Source organism: Dermacentor albipictus, chromosome 4 (assembly GCF_038994185.2).
Source record: "Dermacentor albipictus isolate Rhodes 1998 colony chromosome 4, USDA_Dalb.pri_finalv2, whole genome shotgun sequence".
NCBI lineage: Eukaryota > Metazoa > Arthropoda > Arachnida > Ixodida > Ixodidae > Dermacentor > Dermacentor albipictus.
Genome location: NC_091824.1, coordinates 9,976,401 through 9,989,379, shown reverse-complemented (window position 1 = coordinate 9,989,379; position 12,979 = coordinate 9,976,401). Strand labels below are relative to the sequence as shown.

The 12,979-nt window shown below is 45.9% G+C and overlaps 1 protein-coding gene across 2 annotated transcripts in view; it reads left to right on the top strand.

The window, feature by feature from the left end:
* Rpn3 (regulatory particle non-ATPase 3) overlaps window positions 1–9,290 on the top strand; it is a 127,932-nt gene extending 118,642 nt beyond the window's left edge. For both annotated transcript variants that reach the window (XM_065442454.1, XM_065442453.2), the window contains exons 11-12: window positions 2,916–2,966; window positions 9,175–9,290. In XM_065442454.1, coding sequence (XP_065298526.1) covers window positions 2,916–2,966; window positions 9,175–9,252 — 129 coding nt within the window. In that variant the 3' untranslated portion in view covers window positions 9,253–9,290. The remainder of the gene's footprint in view (window positions 1–2,915; window positions 2,967–9,174) is intronic.
* Window positions 9,291–12,979: the final 3,689 nt, after the last annotated feature.

The following is a 12,979-nucleotide window of genomic DNA, read 5'->3' as shown; positions in this document are numbered from 1 at the left end:
CACATGGCCTCTGCGTTATGCCATATAGGTGGGCATCAGATAAATTTGGAGAAAAGGAGGAATTGATTTCTCTTTTTTTTAGGGGTTAGGGAGGTGGCGAGGCTGAGTGGGTAAAACCCAAATATGAATACGGCACAGGAACCCTTGCCGAGGACAAGCGATGCTGTTGCCGTCGTGGGGAAGTGGCCGGTCCGTGTGTTGGACGAACGTGGCCACGATAAAAAAACCGGCGGTCGTGACGCCGACCCGGTGTCGTCTGCCGACAACATGCCGGTGGTCAGCCAGCGGGCTCGACATTTGTAAAAGCCAAGCCCGGCCCAAGCCAGATTGCTCTGTTCGGGCCAGTCTACTTTTCAACTGACCATGGGCGTCAGCCGGATCTACCGCCGAGCCCCCCCCCCCCCCCCCCCACTTCTTTTTTTTTTTTTTGGCTTAGGTCATGCTACTCCATTTTAGCTTAATATGGTGATGGGGTGCAGCCAACGGCTGCTCAAGTGAGTGACTGGCCGCTCACGAGGTTCAGATTCTGGGATGACTCGTCAAATCGAAAGACACCAGAGGTGTTTCCATTAAACGCATTTCTATCGACTTGCATGATGAATTGCGTTTTGTTCAATTGCCGGTTGCCGTGGCACTTCGGTGATAAAAACGCTGTAACAGTGCAGGATTTTATTTCCCCGGTGCACTTTCGGAAACTGGCCATGTCGCGGGTACCGGAAAAAGAAAGACGACGCATTGTTGATCTGTGCCTACAAAACTATTCTCAACGCATTATATCGTAGATGACAAAAAGGCCACTGAAAACAGTGAATCGAATAGTCCAGGCTTACAAGAAGGATGGAAGAATTGCAGATGCTCCCCGTAAAGCCCGGCAAACAGTGACCACTGAAGCTGAATACATGACCATTATTGCGGCGGCTGCTGCAAATCCCAACCTTTATCGCTCGGGAAATTAAGAACAGCGTCTGGCTGGGTGACGTCTCTGACGCTATCAAGCGTCGCCTCTACGCCCCAGCCTAATAAAGAGCGCGAAGAAGTGACTGTATTTTTACCCTCATCACTTATAAAAACATGCTAAGTGATTTATGTGGTGATAAGCTTGTTTCTGTTAATGTGTATTGATTAAGCAGGCACACAAGCTGTAGACCGAACCAGCTAGAAAATGCTCCAGTAAGTGAAGTGCACCTTCCCGCAACACCGCCTCAGTTGCTCAGTCACCTGGGTCTAGCGAAGTGTACTTTACAGAAAGCCAGAGCGGCGCGCTCCAGCGCTGTAGCAGACGACGTGAAGCACCTCCCCGAGGTCCGTGTGCGCATGCGCCGCTTCGCTTCGATGCGCCGCCGCGCCGGACGCACTGGCGCCCCGCGGAGCGCGGCCATGGTGAGCCGTGTTCACCCTAAGAGTGGACGAGCCTGTACATGTGCATCATCGGGTAGTCGGTGTTATTGCTGCAGTGGCTTGAAGAACTTGTTGATTGTTGTTTGGACGGCGTTCCGGTTGCATGCGATCATATTCACCTCGATCTGTGCAAGTGTCATGTCAGCACTGTACACCGATGAAAGAGTCAACAGTGCTCGCATCAACTCGGCGCTTTAGGCGGCGCAGGCATTGGCTCCTCATTTCCAACATCGGAGTCTTCTGAATCCCCCACAACCTGACGAACTATTTCTTCGTCAGTCAGTTCTGCGCCGGTACTAACTAGCGGTACTGCTTTCCGCACTTCGATGTCATCGGCGAGGACGATGATGACGGAGTGGGGGCCATCGAAGGCAAGCGAAATCCTCAAGTTGCGAATAGTGGAATTCGCTGACGAGCGTCGAAGCACCTAGGCCTAGCGACGCAGGGCACACTTGACACAACAGCACAACCGCACACCACGCTAACCAAAATGTGTGGCCAGCACAAAGAAACGAAATGGCGCCACTCCGGAAACTCTGCCAGAGGCGGAAGGCAAAAGTGCAGCTATAAACATAGCCAGTGTGGCCAGACCAAATTGCTGTGTGACGGCTAGATTCGGCTAGTTGTGGTTCAAAGTGGTGGTGATATGCTTCGGCTGCCAGTCGATTTCCTTCCCAAGGGCGCTGCGCGAGGAGCCAAAGGACCTTTCGTGGGGTCAAAAGGTCCGGAAAATTGGACGACGGGGGGTTCGAGCGTCCGAAACTTCAGATGTCCTTACACATTGATTCTATAGGTCTTGTGGTGGTGCCACGAAGACGTCCGAAATATCAGGCATGTACGAAAATTTGGGCGTCCGAAAATTCAGTCGTTGACTGTATTCTATATTCAAAGGTCATTTTTCTTGAATACACGTATTCAATTTAGTTGGTAAGGATGCATAATCCTTGCATGCACTTGTAGTTGTTAAGGATGTATAATGAATCCTTACCAACTAGCTCAGCTTTCTGTCGGTCTGTTTCAAAATCGTGCCATTCAAACAGGTTACTGAGAACATTTTTCTATTTGAATTTTATAGGAAATGCATTAAATTGCCCAATGACCTCATTTTCATTATTAATATATAGACTATACCGCAGCGTGAGGAGCGAGCAGGGGGGCTTACAATAGAATAGCCATTTAGCCAGGAACACAACCTAAAGGTGAACTTTAGAGCAATATTAAAGAATTAAGAACAGGCTAGGCAAACTGGTGTATGTGGCACACACACTAGTTCACTGTATCATAGTACTTGCTGGGAATGCCTCGTTGATGAAACACCCTCCCCTCCGTTTCCTGCATCTGGCAGACTGTGGGATGTACATGATGGCTGGGTACACACTACAGTGTGCCAGCATCGGGTGGCACAGAGGCCTAACAGTATACCGTGCACATTGCTTTGTTAACATTCTCTGCCAGAGCATGGCTGAAGGAAAGCGTGCCATTGTTTACACGGTGATGTTTGTGTGCTCTTGTTGCAGGCCATGCGATTCCCGCCAAAGTCCTACAACAAAGACCTTGAATCGGCTGAGGTAAGCTTTAATTCAGGATGAGAATGAGGGGATCCAATTTGTCACGTCAACTGGCTACCTGGCCACAATGTGGCTTCTGAGCACAAAGTGCACCGCTCTCAAAGTTGCTCGACATGTAGCAAGGGTCACTCGCTGAATGTTATGGTGTCACCTGCACAGAATGCATGAACTCACTTTCAGCATCACTCGAAATTAGGGAAGTTGTCATAAAAACCCGCACATATATACAGACCCAAACATAATAGGTGATATTTGGGAACGGCAAAAACTTATAAAAGGCTTTAGTTGCCGTGCAATATTAATGAGAAAATGAGCAACAGTAAAGCCTCACTAATTCAACCTCCGTGGATTAGGATAATTTGGATGTTGCCACCTGCTCCTGTCAAACGTGCACGTTATCCTATGGTACGAAACCCTTTAACTTGGCCGTATTCGGCTGTGCTCCCGTTAACTTGGGCAGTCCATGGAGCTCGAAGGCACACGAGGCATCCAAAATCTGGCAGTGCTAGGTGGTGTCCAAATTGCAGTGCCAACAATATTTTCCTTGGTCATGCTTTTATGCATTTCAAGTGCTGGAACCAAATCTAGAAACTAGGAACACGTCAAGGCCACTGTGTTTTGGACACCACCTAGTGATACGTGTTTAAGCAAAATTTATAAAAAAAGAAGCATGTGTATTCCTATGATTATATCAATCCATATACAGCAAACCCTAGTTACCCGCCGTGGTTGCTCAGTGGCTCTGGTGTTGGGCTGCTGAGCACGAGGTCGCGGGATCGAATCCCGGCCACGGCAGCCGCATTTCGATGGGGGCGAAATGCGAAAACACCCGTGTACTTAAATTTAGGTGCACGTTAAAGAACCTCAGGTGGTCGAAATTTCCGGAGCCCCCCACTATGGCGTGCCTCATAATCAGAAAGTGGTTTGGGCACGTAAAAACCCCATATATTATTATTATTACAGCAAACCCTAGTTAACTCGGACACCGATACCTCGAAACACTGGCTACATTGATAACTTCCAGCCGTGATATCAACTTGTTTTTTCCACCTCTTATCACAAACATTTCTTGCACCAGACCTGAGAGATCTTGAAATCATTACTTGGAAAATACCAGGGGCTAGGCAATGAAGCCGTGTAAGCAACGTCACTTGCACTCGCTTTTCACCTGCCAGCAGCTCGCTAGACAAGCCACGCCGGGCCATGTTCACCCTTCTCTCTGTCCAACACCGCTCACGCGCACTTGCTCGGCTGCCACGTGGTGGTGGCCTCACTCAGCAGCTGGCAGCCCAAGTTTGTTTTCCCTGCATTTCTTCTCATTTAGGATGCTGTCAGGGATGCGTCAATGTGCTGAGGACGAATTAGTGGGCTAGTTGATTGAGCATGTCAGTTTGATCACAGTGCACAGTACATTGACAAGGACCAACAGAGTAGACACCACAGAACGCTGTTGTATCAATGTGGTCATGGCGTATTAATAGTGCCCTTTCACAAGGTGGGGTACTTAAGAGAAGATGCGATCTGCCCATGCTCTGCACTCAAGAGAAAATAGCATGTGAGCCTACAGTATTTCAGCAAAATCGGGGCTTGATAAGGACTGTCATGCTCGTGCAATGGTGAGGCATTAATTCAGCGTCACTCGCGGGCATCTGCTGAAGGCAGTTGCGCTCTTCCATAGTTTAGTTTTAGTTTTCGCAGTGAATTTGTCCGAATTCATTACGAAGTGCAAAGTAGCAGTGCCGGCGTTTTGGACGTGTGCTGGTTATGATTGTATGACTGGCTTCAAGTATTGCACTAGGATCAACTGTCTTGACTGTGTGCCCAGCATACTGTTTTGGGGGTCTGTGCCAGTACTAACGCCGTTGCGTGTATGTGCTGGCCCGTCCAGTGCTGATGCATGCGAAAGTGATCGAGCGGAAGTGGCCAGCAGGCTTCTGTTTTCGTAATTTGTCCGAATTCATTATCAAGTCCTAAGTAGCAGTGCCGGCGTTTTGGACGTGTGGTGGTTATGATTGTATGACTGCCTTCAAGTATTGCACTAGGATCAACCGTCTTGACTGTGTGCTCAGCATGCTGTTTTGGGGGACTGTACCACTACTAACGCCGTTGCGTGTATGTGCTGGCCCGTCCAGTGCCGATGCATGCGAAAGTGATGGAGCGGAAGTGCCCAGCAGGCTTCTGTTTTCGTCATTTCTCTTGTTTCAAAACATTGGCTAGATTGAAATATTTTCCAGTTTTTACAGTTCGAATTAATCGCATTTTACTGCATAATTGTTTTGTTGTATTGTTACCATCTGCCATTTGTTGTAATCGTTACCATCTGCCATTTTCATTGGGGCTTTTTATTGTGTGGTTGTGGATATCATGCAGCTTATATTTTTTCCCACTTGTACGTCACCTGCTTGTACGAAAATTGTGAAACATCTTTTTTGTTAGGCTTTGTGTGTACGTTTCTTTTTTGTTTGCTGTGTCCTTGGTTGAAGGAAGGCAGATTGAAGAAAAGACGCAGTCTGGTCCTTCAAAGCTTGTGCAGCAAGAAATGCACCGTCAGTCAAGGTGTTGTCAGACCTGCACGCCTACTGCTTGCAAGCGCTGCAACGTTTCTGATGCAGCAAGCATTCTTCTACAGAGATATTGCACTTAGAGAAAAAAAAACTATTGCACTTAGACTTAGCTCTTGCATTGGTGGTGAGCGGAGCAGAGTGGGGATAACTGTTTTGGTGGCTGCCAACATGATTGGCACTGTGTGGCCCACTGATTGTCGTCCATTTATTTTTATTGATTTATTTATTTAGTCCTAAGGTAAAGACATCTGAGGGAGGAGGGGGGTAAAAAAAAATATAATAGGATAATACAACAATTCCACTGAAGGCAGTTTTCGAGGGATTTGTGTTTGTGACTGAAGCAATGGCAGTGGGAACATGGTTTCAGTCCGATGTGGGAATAATTGGGTGCAAGTAGAAGTTACTGTGGCAATAGGCAGTTTTAGTTTAGCGTACACTATAATGTAGAGGCTCGTCACTGCACATGCGCAAAATGCTAAAACGACCCATAGCGTATAGTGTACGCAAGCTATGTCTCACATTTAGCGTTAGCATCTTTGCGTGGTTTGCATAGTTCACATAAAATATGGCGGCGGTCCCGGCTGCATGCTTTGAATTGAATTTGACGTAGGTCTTGTAAAATACACTTTGTTCGTAGCAAATGATTGTGTAAACAGCTTTCGCTTAGTTTCGGGTCGCTTCAATGACACAGTTTTATGGATAACTTTGTGGGGTTTTCGAGATAGCTTCTAGTTTTGAACGAGTCGAAGGCTAACGATGGAAACATTCAAGATGTCAGCGCCATCTATCGGTGAAGTTGGAAGATAGCCGTAATGACAGCATATGGCCTCTGAGATCTGAAGATCTCGCAGGGCAGCCAGAACTGTAACAAAGCTGCACTGCTTAGCATACACTATAGTTGCATACGCTATACTTTAACTGTCTAATAAGGTGCACCAACTTTGTTACAGTGGTTGTTGCAATGTGAAGTATATACAGGTGGCAAAAAAGTGAGTCATGCAGAACAGGGTTGAAATGATAAATTTAATGGAAAAGACAGAGATGGGAAATTTTACAACTAAGTGACAGACTTGGGAAATAGATGATGTAATTTGGGTGATACTAGCTGTGTGTGAGTAGTTCAATAGAATGTAGCATATGTTCTTGGGAATGTGGACACCTAGGTATTTGTTCAAAGAAACTTGACAGCAGAACAGCAATCTGTAAGGCAGAAAAGTCAGGGTACTTCATAAACAAGAATCTTCTGGTGGACTGTTACGCCAATCGAAAGGTCTGAATGACAGAAATGTTCCAAATGTGGCTCCGTAAACTGGACTGCCACATTTCCGTAAAAATGTGTAAAGCACTCATTGTGCTAGACGATTGCAGTGCACATAACAATTTGTCGGGGCTCGCAAACATTTTAGTTTCTTTCCTTGCCCCTAAACACTACGGCTTTCCTGCAGCCACTAGATGCAAGGCATTGTTCAGTGTACTGAAGGAGAGTGTGCAGAACACACACTATTTAAGCACGTGCTGCTCTGTATGGAAGCAGGGAGAAAGCATAAACTGCCGCTCCTTGGCACAGTGCACATATAGTGCCTGCAGTGATTGCAAACTGCTTCAGACACAGCGTTTTCATACGTGACTCTGCTACTTTGTGTGCAACTGTGGATGAAAACGGCGAGGAAGATGACAGTTGCTTGGTGAGACTCTACGGATGTTTCGCTGGATGTAGTAATGTTGCTGGTTGCCTAAATGATGACTAAATGATTGATCTACTCTGCAACAAAGACCCCGACTCTGATCATGAAAATATGTCGTTGGGAATGTGGCCGGTGAACCACCACACTGCTAGGGAGACTTGTGATGCACTTAAATGTTTTGGAAAACATCTGCATATCCACCAACTCTCCTGATTTGCTCGAGAGACTCCAGTTGTACAGGCACAGCCCTAGATCTTCTGAAAAACTACCCCAACACCACCACGACAAAATGGAAAACAAACACTCCATGCTGCAGTCGGGATCATAACATCCAGTACATGCTAGGTAGCTAGTCACAGTCAGATTTCAATCTTAAAGGGACACTAAAGGCAAATGCTAAGTCAAGCTAAAGTGATAGAGTGATGCTGGAGAATCTCTAAGGCGTCAGTATTATTGAGAGCAGAGCCATAATAATCGAGAAATTTAGGTAAACTCGGGACATGATTAGAGACTCCCCCGGAACATTCAAGCACTTGCCCGATAACGAAAGCACTCCTCAGTTAAGTTCTGTCACTTGTACTCAACTGCTCGTTGCGAAAAACATCCTCAAATCGTATAAGGTGAAATAAAATGCTACTTGTTCATTTCCTTTTTATGTTTCAAAAAAAGAAATCGAAATTACCATTGACAACAATGCAGGCAGTCGAAAGGTTTTGTTTTCACTTGACTCTGCGCTGCCCTTGCTTTTGCGTTTCAATACTTCCCTGGTCGCGTGTGCTGTGCTGGTTTTGCTGGCTCGCGAAACTTGCACAAACTGCAAGTGGCAGAGAATTCAACTTCCATGTGATGTCATGGGATTCCCGAACGGTCTACACCACTTGACCAAAAAGCAGTTGCAGCGGCGAATCCGCTGCTCTGTCTTAGCCCGGTGCCGCCATCTGTCGTGTGCTGTTTCACTCACCGATGGCAGCAAAGGGCAGTATCCTACGTCGCCACTCAGAGTTTTGGGGTGGGAGATTTAAATTTCAAAAAAGTTATTCAGACAAAATTTTCTTGTAAGCTAAGTCTTTTCTTGGCACGAAATACGCATTGCAATGTTTCTGGAAAGGTATTTAAACAGTGCATGTCGTGTTAGCCTTTAGTGTCCCTTTAAGCCATTTTTCTGTAGGCCTAACTCGGTTTGCTTCATTTCAAAGCATGATTTGAGTGTGCATGATAGTGTTTCACAGCTCTGTTGACACCGTTGCGTTGTCGAAAACCACAAAGGTATTTATAGGTGTTCTTGAAGTTTTGTATTAGAGAATTCCCATGTATTGTGCCATCTAGGAAAAGTAAGCAGTTGTAATCAGGCTTGACTTGCACATGCGATGCAGGTGGGGCCCACAGTGGTAAAGGCAAAATAAAGCTGCACATAGCGACGAATGAACACAACTTTGTTTGTGCTGCTGTGGAGCAGGGGACAGTGTTGCGCATGCCAAGTGCCTTTTATTGTATTTCTTATTGAGCACAAATTGCTGCTTTTGTGCAAAGTGTTCCCGAAGTGAGAAGATGCGAGCACTGCGGATGCAGCCGGCAAGTGCTATTCTCCGATAAATGGTACAGAGGACATTTGCCATTGCAACACACCTCTTCCTATTTTTAAGTAAATTCTAATTCAGCTTTTCCAGGTCGTAGGTTTGCAGAATTGTGGCCGGAAGATCAAACTCACAGGTCAGACAAATCACATGCGCTGCCCAGGCAGAAAGGAGCAGATTTTTTGTTCAGGGTGGTACATTGAGTTTCCTTTTGTTTTGGTTACATTTTTTACTGATCCATCACTGTGTGTTGTGGCATTGCCAAGCACTACCATTAGTTTGTAATGAGACCTCGTATGAGGATCGGTACCCTTTTGTGAATGCCACGGAATCCCCCTATAGCAGTGCACTGTCATTAACCCAACCCATGCCATCCCCCTTGCAGGAGCGGCGTGAGCGCGAGCAGCAGGACTTGGAGTATGCCAAGGAGATGGCTGACGAAGAGGATGACGGCTTTCCCTAGGGCTTACTGCACAGTAAAAGTGATGTTCACCCACTGGCCCCCATGCACTGTCTCGCTCGCAGTACGAATGGGCACCACAATAGTGGATCCACGCTGCAAATAATCCACAGCACAGCTATGTGATAATTCTGTTGGAGAACTCAATCGAATATGACAATGTTCAATTCATTATTCGAAAGCTTTGAATATTCGCAGGCCCCTACTAAGTAACGTAAGAAAAAGGCGCTGCACGATGCTGCAGTTTAATTTCGTGCCCACTTGGAGCATTTACCAGAGTTATGCGACAGCAGCCACGCTGGTAGTTTGTAAAGCAAACACCATAGCAAAAAATTACGATGCAATACTCCCTAATGCGAGATTCTAGCACAGCTCTATACCTGCTTCCATTGCGTGATGTATTAGCCGGCGCAGACAATCTGTCTAGTGCAGTACGTTCTGAACGGAGTGAAGTGTAACTCAACTGAAGATTGCAAAAGGGAGCATGTGGGTGACGCATGGGCGTGATTCACTGCAGTCGCTGCAAGCAGACCTCCGCTTATGCAGCGCTTTTTAGCATATATCGTTGGACGTGCCCGCCGCATCCCATCAGTGAACAGACTACTCTGGCGCTATCTCGTAGCCATCGTCGCCGCAGAGCGGCGCTACACTTCTCACCAAGTCCCATGAATTAGTGTACTAGACAAGTAGGTTATATGCTAAAACTTCTGGAGTGGAGGTGACCTACCAATAGTGAAGCTGTTCATCGCCATCTCGCTCGGGGTAAAAAAAGTTTGCCGCCGTGCTTAGTCGTCGTGGCAGAGCACGCAGTGTGCTACAGCGCAGCTCTTGTAATGGGTTCAGTAAGTGCGTGCCTGCGCAGGCCTCATCTTCGAAGCGATTTGCGATGATTGCAGAGCGCGTAATGCCGGTAGATTCGTAAGGGCTGTGCTTCCGACATTTCGTTTGCATTGAAGCGAGAGATGCACAAAGGTCAATTCGATTGCTGCTGCTGCCGTGATTCCTCACTTCAGCATTTTCAAAGTTTCCGTGCTCATCGAGCGAGATGTGTTCATGTTTACCTGTGCGCATGTGACACCATGCTTGTTAATTAAAGCACGTTGGCGGGCTTGCTGGCTTGCATCCATGATAGAATGTGTGTTTCTTTTTACGTCCTCATTCAGTGGCGCTTATACATATCTTTGTTAATTAGTACGTGAATGTTTACAAATTTGTACGGCCAATAAAGCTACTATCCTTACGTCGTATGGCTATTTAGTAATTTGCTATCACAATTGCTGCTTCGCCTTTCGGGTGAAAGTGCGACTTTTTAGTCTTGCCATGTCCACAACCCATTAAAACTGGGTTCGTATTGTGGTACCACACTTCAATGAACACAGCAGATCTACAAATGTATCTACGTGTATGTGGGGCATGCCGTTTCTTGAATAGCTTCATTATTGTCCAAAATCAAGAAAGGGGCTGACAGATGAAATAGCACACTGTGGTATAAAGCTTGTAAACAGGGATAAGGTGCCTCAGAAAGGCTGGCCAACGTTTCGATAAGAGGACCTATCTTCATCAAAGGCGGCCTCATCATCCTCGGCGTGTTAGTTTTAAAGGGTTAGTACAGTAACGTCACGTGCGGGTGTTGTCGGTGGCGGTTGGTTATAAAGGGAGAGACTTCAGAGGTAATGAGTCGCCTGACGTCTGTGAGCTTCGTTCCCAAGACGACTGGACAAGAGTGGGAAGGCGAGGAGAAAAGAAAGAAAAGAAAAAAAACGGGCAAAGCGACACGAAGACGGGAAAAAAAATATAAAGAAAAAAATGGGGCATGAATGGGTGCTGAGGAAGTGAGAGGTTAGGGAGCATTCAGGGGTGTCGTTGGCGGCATGTTTTTGTGGCATTAGCCGAGCTGGTCAGGCAGTCAGTGCGCAAGTAACACAAAAGACCCCCCCCCCAAAAAAAAACGAGTTGAATGAGTGACTTGAGTGGCATAGCGGCAATATGTCGAGTAATATTGAAGTAGTTAAGATTGCGACAAGGAGTCTGCGGTGCAATGTATAAGGGGACTGAAAGGCAGCAGCATGGTGTTTCAAGGGGCATTAGCCCCAGTCGCTGAACGTAGGTGTTGTTACGGCGGCATCCAGAAATGGCAATACCCTGGGTTGAGGCGCCGAAAAAGGCATATTGACGTGTGGGACTTCGTAATGTGTTGGAGAGGGTGTTTCAAAAAATATATTTAAAGAAGGAAAAGAGAGGGGGGAACTGAAACCGGAATAACAAATACGAGGGCGACGTACGCGGAAGCGGGCGGGGGCAAGTGTACATGGGAAAAGGGGGGTCATGCAGTTCATATAAACATAAAAACTTGAAAGAGTATATTAAATTGAGTAGTAGGGAGGAAAAAATTTTTGACATGTAATAGTAGGCGAGGTTAAGAATTAAGGTTAGCTGGTGGCATAATGGGTTTTGTGTCTTAGTTGATGATACGAGAATTACAGATTTAAGTTACCGCTTTTAAAGATTCTAAGTTTCCTCGTTCCAAATTAATTCTTGTTGGGTGCAGGCATTAAACTTGTGTATTAGGTATGATTCCGTATATTTCCTTTTGCGAGGTGAATGGAAATTCGTTTGTAGTATATAGAGCCTTGCTTTTTCAAATATATGACCATGTTCATTAAAGTGGCTGGCTACTGCTTTAGGTAAATTGTGTTTTGTGTCCGCACGTTGACCATTGAGTCTTGCATGAATTTGTTGTCCAGTCTCACCTATGTATTGTTTGCTACAAGCGGCACATTCTAGACAGTAGATTACCTTGCTTGATGTGCAGGTGAAAGCCGAAGTTACCTTGTGTGCATAATTCGACGCTGTACTTTTTACTGTAGTAGTAGATTGAACATGTTTGCATGTAGAGCACCTGGGGTGGCCACAGGGACTGGTTCCCAACTTCCTCTTTGTCTTTAGTTTGGCAGTGATCATAGTGACCGGGTAACTGAAAGCAGTCGTATATAATTTAGAATCTGCTTAGTTGAGCGGACATGCAGTTGGGAACGCCGTTAGGTATGAAACTTAAGATAAGCATAACATATTTTTCTCTCTGAAATCAGACTCAAGTATAAGTTCTTTTCTTTACACCCCTTGGGAAATGCTGAAGAATGCAGCATCTTCTCTTTAAAAAAATTATCAAATTCTGGCATTTTACAACTGGTGATATGATTATGAGGCGCCCTGTTCAGTTCTCTCCACCTGAGGTTCTTTAACGTGTACGTAAACAGAAGTACACGAGTGTTTTTCCATTTCGTTCCCATCGAATTTCGCCACCAGGTTTGAACCCGGGAGCTAATGTTTAGCAGTGCAATGCTACGTCCAGTATGTAGCCACTAATTAGGCTAGCGCGCCGCTTTTCATTTCCCTCTCTCTTTTCTTATAATACTTCTCATAAATCTGAGTACAGGGTGCCAGATGGGGCAGACATATGTTTACTTGTTTGAAGCGGCAAGCAGGAAGGTTACATATGTTTTTCCATCTGCATTTCGCAAGACATACTATACGTAGTATGCGCAAAACTGGAGGGTTCTGGCTACATGCGGGCTGCAGGGCAATAGAATATTTTCGTTAGATGGGAACATTGTAAAAGCGGGTTTAGTTAGATCAAGTTTTAAATATTGAAACCATTACATCATGGGCGTCGTAAACAAGCAACATAAAACACACTTATGAATTTATCGTGGGCAAAGGTAACTGATCA